General features: G+C 37.3%; 1 protein-coding gene across 4 annotated transcripts in view; it reads right to left on the reverse strand.

The window, feature by feature from the left end:
• Atp13a3 (ATPase 13A3) overlaps nt 1-18,092 on the reverse strand; it is a 97,801-nt gene that overhangs the window by 19,739 nt on the left and 59,970 nt on the right. For all 4 annotated transcript variants that reach the window (XM_070029866.1, XM_070029865.1, XM_070029863.1 and 1 more), the window contains 14 exons: nt 17,222-17,338; nt 16,204-16,221; nt 15,956-16,109; nt 15,751-15,871; nt 13,589-13,713; nt 10,933-11,108; nt 9,846-9,968; nt 9,337-9,416; nt 6,735-6,777; nt 6,533-6,642; nt 5,904-6,000; nt 4,705-4,777; nt 2,454-2,619; nt 562-749 (listed from right to left, as the gene is read on the reverse strand). In XM_070029866.1, the coding sequence (XP_069885967.1) occupies nt 562-749; nt 2,454-2,619; nt 4,705-4,777; nt 5,904-6,000; nt 6,533-6,642; nt 6,735-6,777; nt 9,337-9,416; nt 9,846-9,968; nt 10,933-11,108; nt 13,589-13,713; nt 15,751-15,871; nt 15,956-16,109; nt 16,204-16,221; nt 17,222-17,338 (1,591 nt within the window). The remainder of the gene's footprint in view (nt 1-561; nt 750-2,453; nt 2,620-4,704; nt 4,778-5,903; nt 6,001-6,532; nt 6,643-6,734; nt 6,778-9,336; nt 9,417-9,845; nt 9,969-10,932; nt 11,109-13,588; nt 13,714-15,750; nt 15,872-15,955; nt 16,110-16,203; nt 16,222-17,221; nt 17,339-18,092) is intronic.

The raw sequence follows: 18,092 nt of genomic DNA on the forward strand, positions 1-18,092 counted from the left end.
TTCCACGGGTGAGCATTGGCCACAGCAGTGTTAGAATTTTTTTAAAAAGGCAGGTGATACTATTCAGACCACCCAGAAGGAACACATAATACTCACTGTGTCCCTTGAGGACCCTCTGTTCCTCTTTTGATTCTAACTTTCCCTGCAATAGGTTGTAGAAATAAAAGTTAGAGTGAAAAATAACAGGATATAAAAACCAGCAATGTTTAATTAACACTGGTGGCTTTAATTTAAAATTAAATTTTAAATCATGACAATTTTCATGGAAGTATATCCAGACAGTAAACAGTCTTAAATAGACCTGTGAAGATCTATTTAACCAGTTTGGGAAGCCAGTTTAAACACTTCTCTCTTACCTATTAATCAATTGTTTTGTGAGCTTTGTTTTTTAAGACTGACTGTCAAATGTGAGCCCAGGCTGGCCTCATGCTCAAGTTCCTACTACCTCTGTCTCCAGGGTGCAGACTGGGATCACATCTTGTGGTACCATGGCCAGCTTTCTCACCATTATCTTTACAGGAAAGAATCAGGGTGGGAAATCACAATGAACATCAAACTTACAATTTTTGTAGCAAGGTTGCCTGAAGGGTTTTCCTTTTGAAAAGGCAATTGCCACTATGAGGTACTGAAAACTGGAGATAAAAAACACTGTGGTATTTTCATAATTCTGTATATTATGTGTATCAAGTTCAGTTTCATTCTCTAAGTGTGAAGAATTCTGAAATAGGCTTCTTGTTGTATTACAAGCGCTAGAATACACAAAAAACATTTTTTCATTAGTAAATATAATACACACTTCCCAGAAGAAATCAATTTTACCTTAGATGCTTTGAATAGTATGGCAACTAACAGAAGCAAATTGCTGTTTATATATTGCAAAAAGGCCAAAAGGAAGGAAAATAAAAATTTTCTATTTAGCCAGATATGGCAATCAGTAAAAAAAAAAAAAAAAATAGAAATAGCAGGGTGCCAGTGGCTCATGCCTGTTATCCCAGCTATTTAGGAGGCTAAGATCTGAGGTCATTGGAAGCCAACCAGCCAGGTAAGTCCATGAGACTCTTATCTCCAATTAACCACCAGGAAGCCAGAAAGGGAGCTGTGGCAAGTGGCAGAGCATTAGCCTTGAGCAAAATAGCTCAAGAACAGTGTACTGACCTTGAGTTCAAGCCTGAGGCCTGGCTCACATACAAACAAAATAAACACACACACACACACACACACATACACACACACATACACACACTCTCTCTCTCTCTCTCTCTCTTAAAACTAAGTAAAAAATATGTAATAAACCCCTTTTTTTGAACAGTGGAAGTAATTTGAGTAAGGGTAAATAGACCTACTACTTTTTTTTATTTTTTTTGGGTCCAGTCATGGAGCCTGAACTCTGGGCCTGGGCTCTGTCCCTCAGCTCTTCAGCTCAAGGCTAGCGCTCTACCACTTGAGCCACAGCGCCACTTCCGGTTTTTTTTTTTCTTATGTGGTGCTGAGGAATCGAACCCAGGGCCTCATGCATGAAGGCAAACACTCTACAACTGAGCCACCTTCCCAGCCACCTCCCACCCCCCCCCCCCCCCGCTTTTAAAAAAAAAATAGGTCCTGAAGCTTAAACTCTGGGCCTGGGTGCTGTCTTTCAGCTCTTCAGCTCAAGGCAAGTGCTCTACCACTTGAACCACTTCCAGTTTTCTGGTGGTTAATTGGAGATTAGAGTCTCACAGACTTTCCTGCTGGGGCTGGCTTTGAACTGTAATGGGTTATCTCCAAAGTCGATCTGTAATAAAAGACATTTTTCCTCAAGTTTTTCATCATGGATGTCCTAGCAATGCCTGAAGTCACTGCCAGCAAAAAGACCATCCTTATCCATGCACCAAAACCATGAGCTAAAAATAGAACAATTTTTTTTTAATTTAGTCTATGGTATGATGTTAATAACAACAAAAAACAGGCTAAGACATTCTCCTATACCTAGGAATTACCATAATATAGAGGCAAATGTAAGTAAATTTAGTCAAGCTGTTGGAAGTGGCGCTGTGGCTCAAGCGGTAGAGCACTTGCCTTGAGCTGAAGAGCCCAGGGACAGCGCCCAAGCCCAGAGTTCAAGCCCCACAACAGACAAAAAATAAAAATAAAAAAATATTTGGGGGCTGGGAAGGTGGCTCAGTGGTAGAGGGCTTGCCTTACTTGCATGAGACCCTGGGTTCGATTCCTCAAGCACCACATAAGCAGAAAAAAAAAAAGCTGGAAGTGGTGCTGTGGCTCAAGTGGTAGAATGCTAGCCTTGAGGTGAAGAACTGAGGGACAGTGCCCAGGCCCAAGAGTTCAGGCCCAGGATTAGACACCCCCCCAAGAAAAATTACTCAAGCTGCAACTTTTTTTACATTTTTAGACTCACCTTTAAATATACACGTTATACACATTTTCCAATTTTTTTTTACATGACTTGACAAACTTACTCTGAAGATGGATACCACGGCTGCTGCTTGACCCAAAAAAATCCCAGAGATTGAAATCCAATGCAGATGACAATTTGAGACAAAACGGAGAAGAGTAGTGCCCCAGATATAAGACCTGAAGGCGGTCTTTGTGCTACAAGTTCCTTCCAGGCAGGATTTAAACTCACTATATTGAAAAGAAAAAGATGGAAATTTTATGTCTAAGCTATTTAACTATATATAAGACATAAAAAATTCATTTGAAAAACAGATAAAATAGCTTTGTTATTAATACAAACTTTTAAAAGCTAAATCAGATGCCACACTTATTTAGTAAATGAAATGTAAACAAATTTAGGCCTTTCAAAAATGATTCAAGAATTTTTACATTATCTACTGAGGAAACTTTAGGACAAAGAGAATACTAAATACAAGACAGGCACGGTGGTACAGACATAGAATTCCAGCATTCAGAATGCTGAAGTAGGAGATTAACAAATCTGAGGACAATCTGGCTAAACAGTGAAACCAATCTCAAAGGAAAGGGGAAAGGAAGGGAAACGGACATTAATATATTAACAAAAGGGGAGGATTGGTTAGGAGGGATGGGGGGAATGGGAAGGGATTATAAGGAAACAAAGGAGGAGGCAACAATGCTTGATAAGAAATGTATTCATTATCTTGCCTATGTAATTGTAACCCCCTCTGTACCGTATTTTCACAATTGAAAAAAAAAAAGATATTAACAAAAGCCTGAATGTCTCCTCTAAAGAAGACATTAACGAAGACTTAAGCAATTTAAATATGATGGCAAAAAAAGTTTTTTTGATAACCTATTAAGGTGGTATCCACCTTATAAAGCTCTATATAAAGCTCCTCTATAAAGCTCCTCTCCTGGAGGAGTTAGCTCACTCATGTAATCCTAGCTACTCAGGAGGCTGAGATCTGAGGATCCTCATTCAAAGACAGTGCAAACAGGAAAGCATGAGACTTTGTGTGTGTGTGCCTGTGTGTGGGCACGTGCACATGGGTGCACACGTGCCAGTTCTGGATCTTGAACTCAAGGTTTGGGCAATGTCCATGAGCTGCTTTTGCTTAAGGCTAGTGCTCAACCACCTGAGCCACAGTGCTACTTTTGACTTTCTCTGAGAAGTTTTATTGGAGATAAAACTCTCATGAACGTTCTACATTCTCCTGTCCAAGCTGGCTTTGAAATGTGGTCCTCAGATTTCAGCATCTGGAGTAGTTAGGATTACAGGCATGAGCCACCAACTCCTGACCCTGTGAGACTCTTATCTCTAACTAACTACCAAAAAAGCTGGCAGTGGAGCTATGGCTTAAGTGGTAGAGTACTAGTGTTTGAGCACAAACGCTCAGGAGCAGTCCCCGAGCTGAGTTCAAGCCCCAGGAACAAAAACCACCACCACCACCACCACCACCACCACCACCACCACCACCAAAAAAAACCCAAAAAACAACCCACTCCTCTCCCCTTCTCTTGTTCTTCAAAATGAATTATAGTCCGAAATGTCAAACCAGGATCTTTCAATGATCTAAACACAATATGCCTTCTATTCACTAATGTTCTCATATCTCTCACTTATTTTTTTCCATTATTGATAATTTGTGAATTTTTAGTTGATCTTATGGGCCCTATTTCCATTACATCATTCTGATATATCACCAGTACTGGAACAAACCACTACCTGTACACCCTTTATGATGCATCCAAAAGGATATGGTGTGATATTCCCCCCAAAAAGTAACAGTACAAGCCCATATTCATAATATAAATATGGGCTTTGGACAATATATCAATGCTAAATTTCCTGATCTTTACAACTATAAATGTAATATTCAGTGGCAAATGGACATATTGACTTAAAACTTCCTCTCAAAAAAAAGGGAAAAAACAATAAGACATATTCATTGGGAATCTGGACTGCCATATGCTGTTGTAATTGTTGAAGTAAAAATTTATTAAAGTTCAATAAGTCATATAGTAATTTTTTTTGGGGGGGAGAGGGGTCCGGTCGTGGGGCTTGAACTCTGGGCCTGGGTACTATCCCTCAGCTCTTCAGCTCAAGGCTAGCACTCTACCACTTCAGCCATAGCGCCACTTCCGGCTTTTTTCTTTTTGCTTATGTTGTGCTGAGGAATCAAACCCAGGGCCTCATGCATGCAAGGCAAGCGCTCTACCACTGAGCCACCTTCCCAGCCCCATGTAATAATTTCAATATACTTTAAAATGAGTAAAGAAAAAAATACTCACTTGTAAATACCACTACCAAGATGATTGCCAGATCAATGAAGAGGAACTGGAAGTCTCCTAGGTTACTTAAAATCTACAAGATAATTTTAAGACATAATTACTTTTCAGAAACTATTTTTTATAGCATTATTCCCAGGTTGTAGACTGGTTTTTCCCCAATAATGACAACTTCAAAATGATACCTGAATTTGCTTAAAACACATGGGCTGGAGGCATGAATGGCAAATAACAAGAGCATATGTCTAGCATGTGCAAGGTCTCATGTTCAATTTTGAGTATAGTCAAAAAAAAGAAAAGAAAAACTGAAATACATTTGCCTTTGAAACTAATCAGAACATACATTTCAAACATTTGACTAAAGATATGAGTTATATCTCCTTAAAATTCATAAACTTTTGAACTAATAAAAAAAGCAAATATAAGCTTTTACTCAAGATATGCAACCTTTTTGAATATATTGATGTTTCCTTAATATTTAGCCTCTTCTCTTCTGGTATTTTCTTTTTTTTTTCTTTTCCTTTCTTTTGGTCATGGGGCTTGAACTCAGGGCCTGAGTGCTGTTACTGAGCGCCTTTGCTCAAGGCTAGCACTCTACCACTTTGCGCCATAGCTCCACTTCTGGTTTTTGGGTGATTAATTGGAGGTTAAGAGTCTCACAGGGACTTTTCTGCCCAAGCTGGCTTTAAACCACGATTGTAAGATCTGAAAAGCTAGAATTACAAGTGTGAGCCACGAGTGCCCAAGCCTTCTGATATACATGAGGAAAAGAGAGAGTTCTCAGAATTCTTTGGCTGTCACTGATAAACATTATCAGGAAAAAAATGTACAGTAAGATCCCTATAAATACAAATTCTGATAGAGTAAATGTAAATTCTAATAAGAGTACCTATGGATAAGCTCTGTTTATGCTATTTCTTCAAATGCATATTGCTGAAAGTTAATTTCTCATTGTCCCCATTCCTTGTGAATGTAAAGGAAAGTTAGCAATGATTCTAAGTTCTCCTGACTAACATTTGGAAGACTATTAAAGAAAGATGTCCAATCGGTTACTCAAACTATAGTAATCTCAAAATAAATCTAAAAGACACTACTTTAAATAATTCAATATGAATGGATGCATTCTATATCAAACATATATGCTCAGTACCTTAAGTGTCTTAATATTAAATGCCAGCTCTATGTACAATATTAATACTCACAGAATACAGGAGAGTAACACTGAAGTACTGTATGATGCTGTACAATGCCATAAACTTAAACACACAGAAGGAAGTCATTAAAGCAGCACGACCTTCCCTGTGAAAACAAATGTTGACATGTAAATAAAAGCACTTTAAACCCCTCCCATAAAACAGTCCTATCTTGACAGGTAATTATCCACATTCAACAGCTACAACAAAATGCTTATCAAAAGAACTACCCTCAGTCCACACAGGCGGCTCACACCTGTAATCTTAGCTACTCAGAAGGCTAAGATTTGAGGATCGCATTTCGAAGCCAGACTGGGCAGAAAAGTCCCTGTGAGACTCCCATCTTCAACTAACCACTCAAAAACCAGAAGTGGCACTGTGGCTCAAGTGGTAGAGCACTAGCCTTGAGTACAAAGCGGCCCAGGGACAGTGAGTACCCAGACCCTGAGTTCAAGCCGCACAACTGACAAAAACAAACAAAACACCATCCTTAAGGAGAATTGGAAGAAATGAAAAATTACTAATAAGCTAATAAGTTAGTTTAAATTGTACTATATAACACACAAAGCAAATTTTCCCTTCCATATTGTTAATGCAAGATACAAGGAAACAATGAGAAAAATTCCAATTTGTACTACCTGATAAGGTTTGGCACACAGGAAATGCTAGGAGTTTTAGAGGTAAAAGGAGATGCCACTGAAGCCTCAAGTTCAGATAAGGAAATGCCTCCATGTGCTCTCTTCAAGGCCTAATGATGTCAAGAAAACTGGTTTAAGTTTTATGAATCTCACTTAGACTAACGTAAAAACCACAAAAGTAAATCACAAAATCTATACTTACGCCACAATCATTTGCACCATCACCACACATCCCAACAAAGTAACTAAAAAACAAAACAATTGTGAGATTTTACTTTATTTCTCTCCTCTCCTCCCTTCCTTTCTTTTTGCTTGGACTCCATTAATTAAAGCAATGTCATGTTTTCAAAATTGTCAAGAAAGAAAAGTATAACCGTGCACCATTGACTCCAGCTATAAACAATGTTAATAGTCACAACATAAATTCTGAATATGGGTTAAGCATCTATTAAAACATACAAATAACCCTACTAAGATTTCTCAATACAGTATAAAGATAAAAAAAAAATTCATTGAATGGAACTAATTAATATTTTCATTATAATGATCACAGGCATGATGCTTTACTAACAGCACTGCCTAGAATCAGAAACAACCTGAGTTACCATCCTATTTCTATAGTAACATGGGCAAATCAGCTAGCTGGATATCTTCAACTTTAAAGCAAAAGATTTGTGCCTGTGTATTATTTAGCTTTAAGGTTACCAGTAAAGACTTCTCCCTTTAAAACTTGACAGACAACTAGGCACAATGGGTCAGTCATATGTATAATCCTCCCCACTCAGAAAGTAGAAATTGGGAGTAAATAGTTTGAGAAAACCCAGGAAAGTACACAAGATTCATTCCTAACCAATATCTCAGCTTCTTAGGAACCTTAAACAGGAGGATTACAGTCCAGGACAAACTAGACATAAATGCAAGGCCCTATTTGAAAAGTAACTAGTCAGGTGCTGGGGGTTTACACCTGTAATTCTAGCTACTCAGAAGGCTGAGATCCCAAGACTTAAGAGTTTGAGGCCAGAGTCTCCATCTCCAAAATAAACAGCAAAAGCCATTTAGAAATATCATTCAAGAGGTAAACTGTCAGCCTAGCAAAACCCTAAATTCACATCCTAGACTTTACAAAAGAGCAAAAATAAAACTAGCTGGAGCAAGTACTCATGCCTGTATCCTAGCTACTTAGGAGGCTGAGTTATGAGGATCCATGTTTGAAGCCAGCCCAGGCAGTAAAGTCTGTGAGACTCTTATCTCCAATTAATTACCAAAAGCTGAAAGTGGAGTTGTTCCTTGAAAGGAAGCTCAAGCCCCACGCTTAGCCCACACATGCATGCACACACATTCATGCATGTAGATGCAGGCACGCACGGACACACACACACACACACACACACACACACACACACACACACACACACACGAGTAGTTGATCACAAAGTTCTGAATTATAAATCCACACACACACACACACACACACACACACACACACACACACACACACACACACACACACACACACACACACACACACACACACACACACACACACACACACACACACACACGAGTAGTTGATCACAAAGTTCTGAATTATAAATCCAGAATGGCAAAAAAGAAAAACTAAAATACCTTGAAACACAACTTCTTATAAAAATTAAAGACATGCCTGGGGGCTTGGGGCTCATACCTGTAATCCTAACTACTCAGGATGCCATCTGAGGATCATGGTTCAAAGCCAGCCCAAACAGGAAAGCCCATGAGACTCTTATCTCCAATTCATCAAAAAAGCCAGAAGTGGAGCTGTGGCTCCCATGGTAGGTGCTATCCTTGAGCAAAAAAGTTCAAGGACAGCACCCTGACTCAAAGTTCAAGCCCCAGGAGCAGCACTAAAGAAATAAAGCCATTTTTTTATCATGATAAAACACCTGAATGAATTCCATCTAGGTATTACCTAAAGAAATTTTTTAATATAATTTTTTCCAAGTCTTTCCATTTCCTAACAAATGGGGCAATGTCATTCTTTCTGATGGAGGCATAAAATTCCGTTGTGTATATATACCACATTTTCTTGATCCATTCATCTACTGAGGGGCATCTGGGTTGGTTCCATGTAAGTGAAGTAAGCCAGGCCCAAAGAAACATAGGTCCCATGGTTTCCCTTAATTGAAATAACTAGTATATAGATACAAGCAGAAAAGGTCAGATAAGTTGATGAACCCCAAGCTAAGTATTCAAATTTTTTTTTGCTTTTTTTTTTTCCTTTCATGCAATTGTTTCTAACATATTTATAAGATGATTTCTTTGTTGCTTTGTATGTCCCCCACGGTATAACCCCTGCTTTCACTGTATTTGATGTTGGTATAATTTGTGAGGGGAAGGGAAAAAAACAAATCATTTAACTAGGGATACAGGTGGACCCATTGCAACAATGAGATGTACAAGTGGTTATGTTGAAAAACGAACTTTACAACTTTGGTGGGGGGTGGGGAGTGGGGGTGGGAGGAGGATCAGGTGGAGGGAGGCAGGGAGTATGGGAAGGGATGGGAAGGGGAAACAAAGAGGAGGCAACAATGCTTGATAAGAATGTACTCATTTTCTTGCCCATGTAATTGTAACTCCTCTGTACAGTATTCTCACAAAAAAAAAATTTTTTTTGCACTTTAGCTAAATAAATGAGCACATGAAAGCAGCACTGGAAGTTCATATGTACATACATATGCACATTCATATGCACACAGGTTGGCCATCTCCCATCTGAAAATGAAATTATAATAGAAAAACAAAAACACAAAGCCATCAATACTTACTCTACATTTTGCAATGCTTCTACCAGCTGTGTCTTCTGATCAGGTGCCATACGAGCAAACACGGTACCATGCAACATCAACTAGGAAAAAAAAAAGTCCTTTAAAAATTGTATTCCTAGTGGCAAAGTGTTTGCCTAATCAAGTGCAACATCCTAGGTTCAATCCCCAATATGAAAAAAGAAAAGGAAAATGGAAAAAGAAAAAACTGTATCTTCACCAAGTGCCAGAGGCTCACGTCTATAATCCTAGCTAATCAGGAGGCTGATATCTGAGGATCATGGTTCAAAGGCAGCATGGGCACAAAGTCCATGAGGTTCTTATCTCTAATTAATTATCAAAAAGCCAGAAGTGAAGCTATAGCTCAAGTAGTAGAGTACTAGTCTTGAGCAAAAAAGCTGAGACTGCACATAGATCCTAAGTTCAAGCTCCAAGACCAGCACCCCCCCCAAAAAAATATACATATTATTCTCAACATATCATGAATATATTTATAAATTTATATCACTTACTTTAGGAACAAGGTCTTGAAAATGCTCCAGTATCACTGAAAATGATTTTCCATTCATTGCAAAATGATAAGGAGTAATCTGAAGATCTTCTAAGCTATCATGGACCAATTTAATTGGAATATCCTGTGTGTGACATTCACAATAATATTTAGGTATTCAAGCCAAGTAAAACAATCCTATGTTAAGTATATTTGTTCCCAAATGGAACTGTATCATTTAATACTGTTTATTTTCTACAAAGCAGTAAAGCTTGATATTTTTTAAAGGATAATTATTTTGAGGTTACCTGTAAGGTTTGTTGAAAAACTAGTTAAGAAAAATTAAATATCAGCTTTAATTTGAAATACTCTATGAACTGAACACTATTTATAACTTGAAAAAATGGGATATTTGGGATTTTTCTACTTTAAAATTATGGACCAGGGCTGAGAAGGTGGCTCAGTGGTAGAGTGCTTGCCTTGCATGCATAAGGCCCTGGATTCAATTCCTCAGCACCACATAAGCAGAAAGGCCAGAAGCGGCTCTGTGGCTCGAGTGGTAGAGCGCTAGCCTTGAGCTGAAGAGCTGAGGGACAGCACCCAGGCAAAATGAAAAACAAAAAAAACTATGGATCTCGGGGGCATGACTCATGAGTAGAGAAAAGCCTAGCAAATGTATGCCCCTGAAGTCAGACCTCTCAATTTTTTTCTTTTTTCTGCCAGTTGTGGGGCTTACACTCTGGGCCTAGGTGCTGTCCCTCAGTTCTTCAGCTCAAGTCTAGTACTCTACCACTTGAGCCATAGCGCCACTTCCGGATTTCTGAGGGGTTAGCTTTGAGCCCTGATCCTCAGATCTCAGCTTCCTGAGTAGCTAGGATTTCGGGTGTGAGTCACCGGCACCCGGATAGCTCTCAAAATTTAAAGAGATTTTTTGAGTCCACCAAGTCCTAATGAAATCAATCTCTCTGGGGAGACAGTCCACACTTCTGTTTGCCATTAGTTTCTGTTTCACTGTTTTAATGTACCAATTTTAGGGCTTTATTTTTTTTTATCCACACTGAAACTCAAATAAGCAAACTTCCAAAAGAGAAAATGAATCTTAACATTACCTCTGAGCCAACTGCTGTTGAATTACTGCACTGTGTTAGGGAGTCTGCATAATGCCAATTTATCTTAGCAACCTTCCCATCCTTTGGAGGTAATGCTTCAGCAATAATAACTTTATCCTGAGGTAGAATCATTCCACAGTCTCTGGCCACAGAGACAGCAGTCAACATGTTGTCACCTAATTTTCAAAATATTTTAGATACTAAAATCAAAATGGAAATAAACAAGTATTTACTGAAAATCTAGTCTAGTTCATATGAATATGCTGGACATAATAAAGATAGAATATGACCTTTACCCTTGAGTTTTAAAATAATGAATCAATTAAGACATACTTGTTAAAAAGGAAGTCTCAAATAATGTAAGCACATATGCTAAATAATCAGAACATTTAAGCCCTTAACTGTTTTTTATTGGGGGGGAGGGGGGAGGTCCATTTGTGGGGCCTGAACTCTGGGCCTGGGTGCTGTCCCTTAGCTCTTCAGCTCAAGGCTAGCACTCTACCACTTGAGCCACAGCACCACTTCCAGCTTTTTTTCTTTTTTGCTTATGTGGTGCTGAGGAATGGAACCTAGGGCCTCAGGCTGCGAGGCAAGCACTCTACCACTGAGCCACCTTCCTAGTCCAACCTTTCATTCTTGTTCTTTTTTTAAGGAAAGGTTTTACTTTGTAGTGCAAATTGGTCTTGAATACACCATGTATCTGACGCTGGCCTTGAATTTATGATATACCTATCTGGCTTCCCAAGTGCTGAGATTACAGAAGTGTGCTATCACACTTGGCTCATAAGCACAACTTTTAAACACAGTAATTTTCAGACATGTGATTCATAACAAATGGCACACTGAGACATATAGACCTATAAACATTTGCTGAAATAACTTATGAGTGAGTAAACTGGTAGTCTGTATAAGAAAAGAAACACTAGCAGAGTACCACAGGAAAGGATGAATCACAAAAGCAAGACTACACACAAAGTAAAAGTTAAGATAATTAAGAACAGATGTAATCAGAAATGTGAGACAACTTCTCAATCAAGAGAAGGAAAGAACTGATCAGAAACAAGAACAGAAATAGGCAAAGAGAGGTAAGATATTTCTTTCACTATTTTCCATATTCTCTCTCCCCAATGCATTTTCCTGTGACCCATGAGACTGTCATGTTGTCGCAACAAAAGAGAAAAAAGAGGAAATATAGATGCAAAGTACCTAAAGAAGGATACAGAAGAATTTCTAATGGTAATACATTTGTGACTTTGAAATAACTAGTAACAAGTATGCTATTAGATAAATTTCAGAGTCTAACACAAAAATATATGTATGTCGGCTATTCTCATAAGTATGTAATACATAAATACAATTAAGGGAATAACTTAAAACTAACTATAGGAAGCCAGGTACCGGTGGCTCAAGCCTATAATACTAGTTACTCAGGAAGCTAAGATCTGAGGACTGAAATTCAAAGCCAGACCAGGCATGAATGTCTGACTCTTATCTCCAATTAACCACCAGAAAACCAGAAGTGGCACTGTGGCTCCGGTGATAAGAGTGCTTGCCTTGAGCTGAAGAGCTCAGGGACAGAGCCTAGCCTAGAGTTCAAGCCCCACAATTGACAAAAACAAACAAAATAACAACAAAAAACCCTATCAGGATTATCTAATATTAACAAAATAAAAACACCAAGGGGAATCATTCAGATGTACTAGTTGGGCACTGGTGGCTCACGCCTGTAATCCTATCTACTCAAGAGGCTAAAATCTGAGGATTGCAGTTCAAAGCCAGCCCAGGCAGAAAAGTTCTTGAGACTCTTATCTCCAATTAACCATCCCCAAACCAGAAGTAGAACTGTGGCTCAAAGTGGTAGAAAATAATGAAAGCTCGGGGACAATGCCTAAAGCCTTCAAAAGCTCCATGACGGAAAACAAATAAAAACTCCCCTCCTCCCAAAAGGTTATTTTCATTAGTAACTCAAACTAAGAATACTCTCTCTCTCTCTCTCTCTCTCTCTCTCTAACTTCCAGTAATCTAGTCTATATACCTATCAATTCTAAAAAGTTACAAATGACTCTAAAATGAGTAAAACATGCTCTTAATCCTCAAATTTTGTATTCTAGCAGAGAAAACATTGTAAGTAATTGACACAAGGCAAGGTATACCAAGTGCTGTTAAGAACTAAATGATTAAAGCCGTTGCCAATGGCTCACGCCTATAATCCTAGCTACTCAGGAGGCTGAAATATGAGAATTGCAGTTTGAAGACATATCTGTGAAACTCCAACCTCTAACCAGCAAAAAGCTACAACTGGAGGCATAGCTTAGATGGTAGAGCACTATTGGTGATGGAAAAAGTTCAAGCCCCAATACTAACAAAAAACAAAGGAAAGGAAGGGAATGCGTAAAAAGATAAGAGAAAGGAGCACCAAATTAAATTTTTTATAGTGTTTCTTTAACTATTTTACTATAGTTTTTATAAATACAATTTGTTAAACCTCAAAAAGAATACTGCAAGATTATCTGATACTCTGGGAAAATACTTATGTGTGAACAGGATGTGAGATGGAGCTATTGTTCTGCAACTAACTGATCATTCTCTCAATATTATGTAATTTGAATTCTATAGTCATGCTCATTTTTTTTTCTGTGTTCTTTCATAATCTAACCTGTGACCATGACAGTGCGAATGTTGGCTTTATGCAAATCTTCAAGTACTGCAGGGGTTTCTTGCTTTAATTTGTTCTGCATTATAATTAATCCCATAAAATCCATGTTGTTTTCAATGGTATCTCTGCAGAAAAAAAAGTTTTAACACATAATGGTTTAGTCTAGAGAACAGGTATTGTTCTCTTAATATTGACAAAACATTTTAAAATATCTATAAATTAAAAAGTGAAACACTTGATATGCTGAATCAACCATGTATGCATTTACAAGTTCAGTATCCCCAAAAATTTAAATTTAGAAAAATAATACCAAGAAATGTATTTTTGATCTACTAAAACTCTGCTCTTTGAAACACAAAATACAAAGACCATTTGGAAACATGTAAAACACTAAACAATTTTAAACTGTATGTAAAACATTAAACAATTTAAGCACTAAGGAATATTCATTTTACAGTCTATGTTGAAAAAAATCCTAAGCATAAATCTGTTCTTTATTATCCTTCATAAAATATACCCCAATTTAAGTATTAAATACTTATAATGGATTCATTATCAAGTCTTGATCAATGCCATTAACAGTATAACAATCAGATCTATTCAGGACCCAGAGATGTTTGCTTAGAATACTAACAATCAATATATTTATCAAGATGCACCAGCCTGTGTATATACACTACTCCAGGAAGTCTACTTTCAAGGTTCTTGTGAGGAAACAGACCTGTGATAAAAGAGATGCATGTAAAAATACTGTGAACTTCACCACTACAATGGAGATGAAGTCGGTTCAGTGAATCATAACCTTAAGAAATATTAAGCTGCCAAAATTATACCATAGAATTTTTTTTCATTTTGGAAAGGAAGCCTGAACTTAGGAACTAGAACTGGGAGACAGAGTTATTGATCTACATAAATATTCAACAATAAAGGTGCTTGAGTACATGAGACCTAAAATCTTTAAAATATGTAACTTACAACAATGTATTATAAAGAGTTTTAAAAGTACAATCCTGATGACAGAAGAAAAACCCTCAAATATGAAACTGTCTTCACAGCACAAACTTGTATCAATGTCAAACTTCTAGGTCAAGAGCACTGGACCATTTTTCTATGGGACTCTGGTTTCTAGCTTCCATTTGTTTCTTTCTAAATTATGAAGTGTACAATATTCAAGATATAAAGGTTTAAGCTACAAGATAACACTAAAATTTACTCCTACAAGGTAGAAACAGAAAAGGACTTGGTAGTTGAAAGAAGAGGAAGAAAGAGAATAGAAAGGTCATAGGAAAAGAGTATTTGCTTTGGGCAGAAGGAACAACTTATTCAAAGGCACAGAAGGTTGTCTGAATATGACAGGTCAAGAATTACAAGCAGTGTTGTTCAACGGTCTCTAAGGGAAAATGGCAAAACATGAAGCTATAAAGAGAAGAGACTAATGTGTACCCTTTGTAGGAAATGGTATTGCATCTCTATGGTTCCTAACTAGGTGTCTATATCAGTTAACTAGGTAGAGGTTTTTAGAATTCTATAGGCAGAATTGTTAGTGAGACAAGGGATATTTTATACTTTTATTAGAGATAGCATACAATATTCCTAAACAAAAACACTCTCCTCAAAGAGTAGGTATAAATTAGTTACAGTAAAAGTTACAATCCTTGAATATATTTACACGTGAGAAGAAAGGTAACATCCATATTTTCATTTGGCAGGGGGTAAATGGCAAGGGACAGAGGGAGAGAATAGTGGGTACTATGATACCATAGGCACTAATGATAGTGACCAAATTAGTATTTGGATCAAACCACTGATAAGGGTAACATGATGTGAGAGAAACTGCAGAATTGTTTACTTTTCTAAGAACATACATGATACACAGTAAGCTCTAGATAAATATTTAACAAACTGAAAGCAGTTTCAATGTGTAGTCAGGAAATATAAATAATACTACAATAACATAAGCAAACAGGCAAAAGGTAAAAACAGAATAAAATTAAACTTGGTAACGGGAAAATATTTTTGCCTCAATCCTCTAAAACAATGTTACATTATACAAATATTTGCCAATCTCAGTATTTAATAAATATCCAATCACATGCACTTATTGTGCAGGACTTAAATGATACATTGTTGAAAAAAACAGAAGCAAAGCCATTCTACCATACCTGCTAATATTCTGTACTTTATGCCATGTTAGTTTTGATTCCAATTTTCTGTGTGCAAGAGCAATCACACGGAAGCCTTGTTTAGTGTAATCTTCTAAAACTTCCTCAAACTCAACTGGAACTTGGTAAAAGAAAAAGTAAATTTCATTTTAAAATTGCTCATACAAATATCAGAATTTTACCCAAAGCCTAGTTGTTTTCTTACCTGTTTCAGGTTTACAAAGGCTGGCAATGACCTCAGGGGCTCCTTTCATATAGGCATCCATTTTCTTATCCCCTAGCACTCTTGCAACCACACTCATACGTTGTAAAGCAGAAGAAAATGGGAACTGACGAACGATTCCTATCTCATAAATAGCCTACATAATTTCAAAAGATGCACAAAGCATTTATTGTTCTTTAAAAATGAAAACAAATGTACTACTATGTAATAAAACATTCTTTTTAACTTACTGGAAGTTCAAACAGCTCCTAAAAACAAACAAAAAAGCACAGATTAAGTCCATCAATATACTCAAGTTCAAAAAAATTTAAAAATTCAAAAATTTAAACATTTCAAAAATAGGAAGGCACTTTTAATTATTTCAAAGTCAGGATTTAAAATTCCTTATATACCATCTTCCATTAGAAAGATAGGTTCTCAGGACTAGCTCTGTGGTAGAGCGCTGCTATGGTTCAATCCTTAGGAAAATACTGAGTTCTTGAATATTTTCAAATATGCTAGCATACTGAAATTTAATTAATCTGTGATTGTATTAAGGATTGAACTCAAGAGTCATGTGCTCTAACTTGACTTTCTTGCACCTAGCTGTGTTCTTTCACTTAAGCCACATATCCAGCTGTACTTTTTGCTGGTTAATTAGAGCTAGAATCTTGAAACTTTTTCTACCCAGGTTGACTTTGAATTGAGATCCTCCAGATCACAGCCTCTTAAGTAGCTATTATTACAGGTATAAACCAATGGGGCAGCTGGCTAAATAAGAATCTAAAAAAGAAAAAAGAAAAAAAACTCCTAAAGTTAAATGTGGTAGCTCATACTCATAATGCCAGCACTCAGGAGGCTAAAGAAGAAGAATCACAAGGACTAGCCTGGTCTATACAGTTAAGGCTCACTTTTAATAAACAGAATTAAATAAAATGGAAATTTGCCTTAAAAACTTACAAAAGTCTTATACATTCTTTTAATGAAATTCTAACAAATTTAAAAAGACTGACCATTATGTATATAAATCATAAGGTACTAATCATGTGAAGTAAATAAAAAAGTAATGGCATAAAGATTAAATCTCAACTTTAAAAAGAAATCTATGTAATATAATCTGAGACAGAGTTGCAGATAAATACAATTAAAATATTTAAGCCTGCACAATAGTAAAAGGTATTTGACTTCCTCTTTGAGCAAGGTGTCCATATAAGAATTAAATGTAAGAAACCATCAACAGTATTTTTCCAACCCTAAGTGATTCTGTACCATTTCTTGGTTTCCTACAGGTGTAGATTCAGGAAGCAGCTGTTTGGGAGGACGAACCACAGTGGGCATAATTCGATTATGAAGTGCTGTTTCTTCTTCAGTTGCTTCTTCCAGAATCTGAAATAAAACAATCAACTCATCACTTCAAAATTCAATTCACTGGTCTGGTTTTTTAAAAGGACCATCATGGCTTTTTACAGTTAACTGACAAAAAGCTATCCGTCATCACTAACCTAACTAATATAAAGATGAGGACTCTTTTCAGGAGCTAGCTAGGTAGCTAGGTGTCTGCATGAGCCATATGCCTAAAATCCTGGCTACTCAGGAGGTTGAGAACTCGAAGAAGCCAGCTTAGATAGAAAATTTTCCTACACTTGAGAAAATAACCAGTAAGAAGTATGGCTGGAAGTATGACTCAAGTAGTAGAGATCCTTCCTACTAAGAAGATCTTGAATTCAAACTACACTACTGCAAAAGTGACAAAAAAAAAAATAAAATAGCCGGGTGCCAGTGCTCATGCGTGTAACCCTAGCTACTCAGGAGACTGAGATCTCAGGATCGAGGCTCAAGGCCAGCCCAGGCAGGAAAGTCTGTGAGACTCTTATCTCCAATTAACCACCAGAAAACCAAAAGTGGTGCTGTGGCTCAAGTGTTAATGCTAGCCTTCATCTGAAGAGCTGAGGGACAGCACCCAGACCCAGAGTTCAAGCCCCATAACCGACCAAAAAAAAAAAAAAAAATACTGTATCAATGCTTTTAAAAAGTCAAACACAAGGGCTGGGAAGGTAGCTCAGTGGTAGAGCACTTGGCTAAAGCATACAGCCCTGGGGTGGATTCCTAGGTGCCACATATACAGAAAAGGCTGGAAGTG

Source organism: Dipodomys merriami, unplaced genomic scaffold (assembly GCF_024711535.1).
Source record: "Dipodomys merriami isolate MVZ:Mamm:240054 unplaced genomic scaffold, mDipMer1.0.p SCAF_2, whole genome shotgun sequence".
Taxonomy (NCBI): Eukaryota; Metazoa; Chordata; class Mammalia; order Rodentia; family Heteromyidae; genus Dipodomys; species Dipodomys merriami.